Source organism: Danio rerio, chromosome 12 (assembly GCF_052040795.2).
Source record: "Danio rerio strain M-AB ecotype USA chromosome 12, GRCz13ab, whole genome shotgun sequence".
Lineage (NCBI taxonomy): Eukaryota > Metazoa > Chordata > Actinopteri > Cypriniformes > Danionidae > Danio > Danio rerio.
This window is the reverse complement of record NC_141032.1, coordinates 7,132,521-7,142,500: the sequence shown is the minus strand read 5'-3', so window position 1 is coordinate 7,142,500 and position 9,980 is coordinate 7,132,521. Positions and strand designations below refer to the sequence as shown.

The 9,980-nt window shown below is 33.5% G+C and overlaps 1 protein-coding gene across 50 annotated transcripts in view; it reads left to right on the top strand.

Moving 5' to 3' along the window:
- pcdh15b (protocadherin-related 15b) overlaps positions 1–9,980 on the top strand; it is a 513,920-nt gene that overhangs the window by 498,724 nt on the left and 5,216 nt on the right. For 29 of the 50 annotated variants that reach the window (XR_015503430.2, XR_015503428.2, XR_015503441.2 and 26 more), the window contains 2 exons: positions 3,170–3,191; positions 8,234–8,307. Coding sequence is in view for 20 of the 50 variants with exons in the window: in XM_087274999.2 (XP_087131125.1) it covers positions 3,170–3,191; positions 8,234–8,307 (96 nt within the window). In the remaining 30 variants the exon portion in view is untranslated. Of the gene's footprint in view, positions 1–3,169; positions 3,192–6,272; positions 6,312–8,233; positions 8,308–9,980 lie in introns of all 50 variants that reach the window. The other 21 variants (XR_015944907.1, XR_015503446.2, XR_015503445.2 and 18 more) reach the window with 1 other exon arrangement.

Genomic DNA, 9,980 nt, shown 5'->3' with positions numbered 1-9,980 from the left:
AATAAACAGTGTGCCATCGTGTGTCCTTCCGGCTAAATGCTGTCTAGCTTTTCTCCTCTGTAGGCTTGCCATTCTGTTATTGTCTGCTTTGAATCAGTGGTGTGGTTAACACTGATTCATTACGTGATAATGACTTTGATATGCTGTATAGATATACAAATAACTGAATTCTTTTAACTTTGCCATGATGACAGTACCTAATATTTTACTGGATGTTTTTCAAGATACTATAGTATTCAGCTTAAAGTGCAATTTAAAGGCTTAAAGGCAAGGTTAATTAGGGTAGTTAGGGCAAATAAGCAAATCATTGTATATCGATGGTTTGTTCTGTAGACAATCAAAAATAAATATTGCTAAAGGGGGCTAATAATATATTCAAATGTTTTATTTTTTTATTTTTTAATTAAAACCTGCTTTTATTCTAGCCTAAATAAAACAAATAAGACTTTCTCCAGAAGAAAAAAAAAACATATTAGAGGAAATACTGTGAAAATTCTTTGCTCTGTTAAGCATCATTTGGGAAATATTTTAAAAAGAAATTATAGGAGGGCTAATCATTTTGACTTTAACTGTATAGACACAGTGGTATGAAAAGTGTTTGCCCACTTACTGATTTCTATTCTTATTTCTTGCATGTTGGACACACTTTAATGTTTCAGATCATCAAACTAATTTAAATATTAGTCAAAGATACAATTAAAGATATCATGCAGTTCTGAAGTTAAGGTTTTTGTTATTAAAATGTAACAAAGTCCAAAAATCCTCGGTTAAGGTGTTTGTTCATGACTTCCACACAAGAAGAATACTGGGCAAAAATGGTTTGCATGCCACATAATAATCGTATTATTTTTGTTATTATTATTATTATTAGTAGTAGTAGAGGAGTAGTAGTAGCAGCAGTAGTAGTAGTAGTAGTAGTGGTGGTGGGGGTGGTAGTAGTAGTAGTGGTGGTGGTGGTAGTAGTAGTATTTCAGAAAAAAACAGAATATTTATTAGCCTTTTAGTATTTAGTAACATGTTTACATGATGGAACAACTATTGTTGAACTATTTATTACTATAAATCTATTCGTCAAAATAACACAATTAAACATATCATACAGTTCTGAAATGAACGTTTTTATTAGGGAAAACAAAGTCCAAAAATACTCAGTTAAGGTGAGTGTTCATGACTTCCCCCATAAGAAAAAGACTGGGCAAAAAGGGTTGGCATGCCAAACAATAATCATATTGTTAGTAGTAGTAGTAGTGGTGGTGGTAGTAGTAGTAATAGTAGTAGTAGTATTGGTAGTAGTAGTTGTAGTGGTAGTGGTGGTAGTAGTAGTAGTGGTGGTGGTGGTGGTGGTAAAAGTAGTAGTAGTAGTAGTAGTAGTAGTAGTAGTAGTAGTAGTAGTAGTGGTGGTGGTGGTGGTGGTGGTAGTAGTAGTAGTAGTAGTGGTGGTGGTGGTGGTGGTAGTAGTAGTTCAGAAAAGAGACTTAGAATATTTATTAACCTTTTAGTATTGACTTTTAGTCATGATATAATACATATCATACAGTTCTGAAATGAAGGTTTTTATTAGAGAAAACAAAGTCAAATATTCAGTTAAGGTGAGTGTTCATGACTTCCCCATAAGAAAAAGACTGGGCAAAAATGGTTTTCCAGCCAAAAAATATTCTAACTATTGTATTGTTATTATTGCTATTATTATTATTGTTGTTGTTAATATTATTGTTATTTTATTATTGTTATTATTATTATTATTATTTCAGAAAAAGAGACTGAGATTTATTGTAACCTGTTTACATAATGAAATAAAAATAAAATGAACAAAACTATTCATAATTTACACTTTTCTCACACAACCCTGAGTTTAAAAAGTCAGAATTGCAAAAAAAAAAAAAAAAAAAAAAAAAAAAAAGTCAGATTTCCTAAAAACTATTTAACAATGCAATGTAACAATTTCAAAATCTATACAAAATATTGAGATAAACAATTGTAAGATGTAAAGTCAGAATTGCGAGAAATGAAGTCAGGATTGCATGAATTTCTGGATATAAACCTTTTGCAAGAAGTAATTGCAAGAAGTAAAGTTACAATTCTCAGAAATAAAATCATAACGTCAGAACTGAGAGAAATAAAGACAGAATCGAGAGAAATAAAGTCAGAATCGAGAGAAATAAAGTCAGAATTGCAAAAGGTAACCTCAGAATAGAGAGAAATTAAGTGATAATAGTGAGATATAAACTCTTAACTACAAGAAAGTCACAATTCTCAAGAAAAATACGTCAGAGTTTTGAGATTTTCCATTTAATTTAATCTTCTCTTATTTTATTTAACTTAATTGAACTAAGAATTACAAGTATTCGTCCAAATTCTGTAAGAGCGAGAACTGTAAATAGAAAACACCGTTGTGAGAAATAGACAAAATTGTATGATGTATCTTTAAATTAGGTCAGAATTGTAAAAATGTAAGCTCAGAATTGTGCTAAATAATTGACAGCCTATAAAACTGGGATTGCAAGAACTAAAATCACAACTCAGTAAAAAAAGGGAGAATTTCAAGATGTGAACACCAAAGTAAGAAACTAAGATTTATGCGATATAAACTCTTTCCAAAGATGGGTTGCAGCTCGAAGGGTATCTGCTGTGTAAAAACATCCTGGATAAGTTGGCGGTTTATTTCGCTGTGGCGACCCCGGATTAATAAATGGACTAAGCTGAAAAGAAAATGAATGATATAAACTCAAGGTTGCCAGACGAACTGAAATTAAGCCAGACTTGTGAGATGCAAAGTCAGAATTTCTAAACATCCTATAAATGTTTAATTCCATGTTATTTCCTATATCTCTGTGATAGATGAATGTTGTGATAGAAATTTCGAAGTGAAAATTGCTTCCACGCTTCTTTTTTCCCAGCTCTTCTCCATATTCATCCTCACACACGGTTTATTCTTCCCAGTTCTGCATTACTTATCAGATATCAGATGCAAAAGCTTTCGAACATTTCTCAGATTTTAGGAAAGGACTGTCTCATCTTATAAATTTATCATGCATAAACCTTTAAAGACTTTGTCACATTTGACAGTCCAGTTTGAGATGAATTAAAACACTTTCTAGATATTAAATATCAAGGTTTTTTATCGTAATCATCTTACTGACTTTATTCCCATTCTGTTATCTCCTCACAGGAGAGGCTACGGGCATCAGGAGGTATGTGTTTTGTTTTATTATTATCATTCTTTGGAATTGAATTATGTTTAAATAATGTCCCATCTTGAGACAGCTTGATTGGCCGTCATTTTTATCAGTTGATGTTGTTTGATGCAGACTGGAAATAAGTATTTGTCAAGATCTCATCTTTAAAATTGCTGAAGGCTAGATCTGTCAGTCTGCAGTCTGGCTCGCAGATAACATTTATCAATTGTTTTTTTTTTTATTAGGAAGTACCGTTTTATAAATGTCACAGTGTTTAAATAAAGCAAACGCTGGTTCGAGGGGTTTTTGCTTTAATAAAACAGTGCCAAATGCAATCGGATCAATAAAAACTTGTATTTAAATTCAGTACACTGTTCCTCTTTGGAATGCTTGATTCTAATTGGTTCATTTATCTTGCTGTATATTTACTCTCCATTTATTTATAATTACCTAACGTAATAACGTTAATGAGTGCATCCCATTTTGAAAATGAACATTTTTATCTATTTCTCAGTAAATATAGGTCATAAATGTTGCTGCATTTGAATAAAATAGATTTGTTAAACAGATATATTTATTAAAATAATATCTTAGGCACAGAACTTTTATTTTTTTATTAAACATACATTTAAATTCATGCAAAATATTGGATTCAAATATTTCAAACAAATTTTATATATGTTTTTATTTCTCTTCAATGGTTCTCTTTTTATTATTATTATTATTTTTTAATGTATTTAATATTTTTCCCTAACACATAAATGTGGGTTTACTAATTTTGGGCTGTTATCATAAGTTTTTTTTTTTAGACTAGCTTCAGATTTGGTTTCAGTACTCTCTAATCAAATGTACAGTATATGCACTAATATAATATTGTAAAGCTTCACATAGAAAATATTTATTGAAATGAGAGTTTTGTGAGTGGTGTACTCATATGTTAAGCACTATATACAGTGCATCTGGAATGTATTCATAGCGCTTCACTTTTTCCACATTGTTTTATGTTACAGCCTTATTTAATTAAATTAATTTATTTCCTCAACATTCTACCCACAATACCCCATAATGACAATGTGAAAAAAGAGTTTTTGAAATTGTTGCAAATTTATTACAAATAAAAAACCTGAAAAATCACATGTGCAGAAGTATTCACAGCCGTGAAGATCTAAATTAAGCTCAGGTACTTTGTTTCCACTGATCAATCTTCAGATGTTTCAGCTGCTTAATTGGAGTTCACTTGTATGTCTATATGTGTGTCTAAAGTCCCAGGGTTAACAGTGCATGTCAAAGCATAAATCAAGCATGAAGACAAAGGAATTGTCTGTAGACCTCTGAGATAGGATTGTCTCAAGGCACAAGGCTGGGGAAGATTAAAGAAAAATTTCTGCTGCTCTGAAAGTTCCAGTGAGCACAGTGACCTCCATCATCCGCAAGTGGAAGCTGTTACGAACCACCAGGACTCTTCCTAGAGCTGACCGGCCATCTAAGCTAAGTGATCAGGGGAGTCAGGGAGGTGATCAATAACCCAATGGTCACTCTGTCTGAGCTCTGCGTTCTTCTGTGGACCTTACAGAAGGATAACCATCTGTGCAGCAATCCACCAATCAGGCCTGTATGGTAGAGTGGCCAGACGAAAGCCACTGCCTGCCTGGAATTTGCCAAAAGGCATCTGTAGGACTCTCAGAACATAAGAAATGACATTCTCTGGTTTGATGAGACTAAAACTGAACTCTTTGGAGTTAATACCGGGTATTACGTTTGGAGAAAACCAGGCAGCGCTCATCACCAGGCTAATACCATCCCTACAGTGAAGCATGGTGGTGGTAGCATCATGCTGTGGGGATGTTTTTCAGCAGCAGAAACTGGAAGACTAGTCAGGATAGAGGGAAAGATGAATGCAGCAATGTACCGAGACATCCTGAATAAAAGCCTGTTTCAGAGTGGTCTTGATCTCAGACTGGGGGCGATGGTTCATCTTGCAGCAGGACAATGACCCAAAGCACACTGCCAAAATATCAATGGAGTGCCTTCACACCAACTCGGTGAATGTCCTTGAGTGGCCCAGCCAGAGCCCAGACCTAAATCCAGACCTATTGAACATCTCTGGAGAGATCCGAAAATAGCTTTACACCATCGCTTCCCATCCACCCTGATAGAGCTTGAGAGGTACTGCAAAGAAAAATAGGCAAAACTTCCCATAGACAGGTGTGCCATGCTTGTGGCATCATATTCAAAAAGACTTGAGGCTGTAATTGCGGCAAAGGTGCATCAACAAATTATTGTGCAAGGGTTGTGAATACTGATGTACATGTGGTTTTTCAGGGTTTTTTTTATTTTTAATAAATTTGCAACATTTTCAAAAACTTTTTTTTACACTGTCATTATGGGGCATTGTGTGTAGAATTTTGAGGAAATCAAGGAATTTAATGCATTTTGAAATAAGGCTGTAACTTAAGAAAATGTGGAAAAAGTTAAGCATTATGAATACTTTTAGAAGCACTGCATATACATACAGTATATATATATATATATATATATATATATATATATATATATATATATATATATATATACATATACATATATATATATATATATATATATATATATATATATATATATATATATATATATATATATATATACACACGCAGTATGTATAATTTCCAATTATAGTGGGTCTAGAAGAAATGTGGGGTCTAGTGGGTTCTAGAGAAAGGTAGAAAAGTTTTTTAGTTTTCTAATTGTGAATATTTTTTCAATTAAAAAGGATGTCTGCATGAAAAGTGGGAATATGCAAATTTGTGACTTTTGTTTTATATTTCTTATTTTAAAAACAAGCAAATCTGACCTTTCCTATAAAGATGTTCTCAAGCGTCACACATTTATGGTTTAGTTTAATTACATTTTCAAAACAATCTAAATGTGTTTATGCTTATATTGCAATTTTTACCAATTTAGATTTGATCTCAGACTGGTTAATCTAACTGTTTATTTGTGTATCTTCTGTCCTACACTTTCACCTAGATTTAAAAATGTAACATTCCTCCTTTTCTCTCTTGTTTCTGCACTGTTTCTTATCTGAATACTGTCCAGCAACAGCAGTTGCTTCGGCCCTCTCTCTTGAGACCTGAGGTAGAAAATCGCTACTATTATTCTTTTCTTTTCTTTTCTTTTCTTTTCTTATATTATAATCCTAATCTGCCATAATATCTCATTAAATTAATACAAACATTACATTTTATTTTTTATTATTGTGGTAGATATTTATGTGGTAGATGCCCTTGTAGCCACAACTTGGCACTGGAGTACACTAACTTGTGCACCTCCAGTGCTGGGAAATACCCATACACTCTCTCATTTACACACACACTTATATACTACAGCCAAGTTTAGTTTATCCAGTTCTTATACTGCATGTCTTTGGACTGTGGTGGAAACCGGAGCAGCAGGAGTAAACCCACACAGACACAGCGAGAACATGCAAACTCTATAGGGAAATACCACCTGGCCCAGCTGAGACTCGGACCAGCAACCTTTACGTTTTTTACAATATGCAGTAACTTTACCTTCACACAGGCCTCACATGTGCAGTCATATGAGAAATATGTGGAACGCATGTTTAATATAGGATTTTGGAACAAGTGGAAACATCTAATAACACAGGTTTTACGAGAAAATGTTCCAAAACATGCATTACACATATTTAAAGTGTATGTATGTTTATTTTCTATAAGGGTTCACTCCTAAGGAGGCATATATATATATATATATATATATATATATATATATATATATATATATATATATATATATATATATATTGTTATATATATATATTAGAGCTGCACAATTAATCGTTAAAAGATTGCGATCTCGATTCGACCCCCTAGACGATCTTTCTACGATTCTGTCAATCATATTTTCAAGTTCAGGAGAGAAGAAAAGGCGGCTGCACGAGTCTTTTCATTGTTTCACACACGTTGCTCAGTGACATTGACACCTTCAAATGATGTTGAATGAGTCACATACTTTATTTATAAGGTATAATTCCCCTAAAAATGTCATTTTTGTCTTAACATGATGTTTTCTTGATCGGGAAATCACACGCGACATGAGCTGCTGACCGTGAACTGTTATCACAGAGAGGGCGCGCGCTTAATGATAGATGCGCGTGCGCCTACTTAAGCGAACAGAACCTGCATATGTTGCGAGTAACAGGTAATACAGTTGCAAAAAATATTCAGTTTGTGTCACAGAGTGATCGTTTGGGAGCCGCGTGCAAAGTATCAACAAGCACTTAGCTGTCAAAATGAAACCGAAAGTGTGCACTTCATTTATCATATCGCATTTTAGAGTTATGATAACGACAAGCATTTGATATGTTTTTTCTTTCATAGCGAACCCACAGTGCATGAAAATAAAGGTTTACAATGTCAGTATAACTACTCTAGCCTATATATTGTTGAATATAATCTAAAAAGGGCAAATGTCTGGTTTTACCAGTGAATAAAATTGTCTAATATGACAGATTGCAAGCATATATCTCAAACATAATAATTCAAAATCAGAAATATTATAAGTAGAATATAATTATTTATAGAAACCAGTAGACCTACACATAATATTATTATCGATATTGTGCCATGTTTGTTTTTACCATACCTTTATTTTACATCCACAGAATCGTGATAAAATCGTGATCTTTATTTTAAGCAGAAAAATCGCGATTCTCATTTTAGCCAGAATCGTGCAGCTCTAATATATTTATATATATATATATATATATATATATATATATATATATATATATATATATATATATTTATATATATATATATATATTTATATATATATATATATATATATATATATATATATCGTTCTATTATAATCTATTATATAGTTAACCATTAACCATACTCTTTGAGTTAGCGTAGCTCAAATAAGGAAATTTACATTTGTTTATGTATTTAGCCTTTTATTTATTATGGACAGCACTTATGTCTGACTTCCTCGGATGCACTCTAAACTGTAACTCTTTGCCCTCCCTACAGGAACTCTCTATGGAGTCTGGCATTGACCCAGGACAGGACTATTATACGCAGGATTACTATAATTATGAGCACGGGTGAGTGTGCGCTCATCAGTTGAAATGTGCTGCTTTTAATAAATAATTTTAAGGACTATTTCATATGGCTTCCAGATGATGAATTTTGTAATCTTCCCTTAATGCCGTGTGCGCCCAAGTGTGTCTTTTCAACTGTAATAGCAGAGATAATTATTTAGTGTTGCTTGTGCAAGGTGAACTGTCCATATGGAACCCTAATGAGCTGGAAAAAATAGAAATAGGTGCCATAAATGAATGCTCATCCGTGATGGTAATTGCACTATCAAACATATGTGATGAAAATCCAAGCTTTCGTACGGTCTTATTCCACACTGATCTTCAATATATCCCTCCACTCTCTGTGAATCCGAATGAAATGCCTCCAGGCTGGTGAGGGTCAACACAATCTTGAATTTCAGCCTCTTTCCTGCTAAATGGGCTGTCTAAGCTGTATTCGAGTTCAGACAGTCTGCTGCTCCCCAGGAATTCTCAAAGTCTTTAATGAAGGTCTGTTTTGACCTTTTTCTGTACACTCCTATGAAGAGGTTCCACCACTAAATCTTAGTTATTGGATTTGCCTTTCATTTCTCAGCCCCGAAAGTTTCATAAACAGTTTGTTTCGATTTACTTGACACTAGGGACATAGTCTTTTCTTGTTCATTCTGAAATTGTTTACTGGTGTGCGTATATGTGTAAGGTACATGTATTAATCTCATACATCTGCCTTTTAGCTAGGCTTCTGCCGATGTCAAATGTTCTTCTTGTGATTAATTGCTGAGGCTTTTATTATGCTATACTTGAGCAATATCACATGCATAACAGTGCAAAATAGCTGTATATTCGCACTGGTGGGGGGCGTGTGTTGGCTTGAGGCTGCAGGCAGAGTTCTTTAGTGTCCCACCAGTGACAATATACAGCCATATCGCACTGCTATGAGTGTGGTATTGCGTTTATACAACAGTTTAACAGCATAATTGTGCATATAAAAAATTAAATCAAACATGGAGAGTCTCGAAAACCCTTTTGTAAGAGTAACTACTTTTCTTCTGCCGTTCTTACACATCTGCAGCCACCGTCAGAACAGCAGAAAGCGTTGCTACTTCACTAAAGTGCAACGTCACTTCAGAGCTATTTGAATGATTCTCTAGTATAATGTCAAAAATTAAGACAAAACAGGTGATGTGATGCTCACGTTTAAGACTATAAAGCCAAACGACATGAAATGCCATCAGTCTACAGAGATTTCCCAGTATTTCTCTGTTGCAATAAGGATTTCAAAATAATTAACCCTTAAAAAGCCAAAGAAAAGCAAATACAACCAGATTACTATGGCACTACAACATAAAAAAAACAAGAGAGATCAACTTAGAATGTGCAAACATTGACCCATTAGTGGACATACAGTGGAAGAATATTAAAGTTACGTTTCCTGATCCTATAAATTGCTATCATTATTATTATTATTAAGATGTTAAAATCAGTGATTGCTCATTAAGAAAAAAAAAAAAAAAGAAACGATCAATTGAACCTTTTGATACATTGCCAGTATCAAAAATATCAATATTTTAGAATCGATCCACCCACCCCTATAAAAAATTCACAGAATGAAGTCGTAGGCCAGATTAGCATGTCTTCAAGCATTTGGTGCTGTGATAACCACTGCCAATATAACAATTAAAATATTCTTAAAAGAC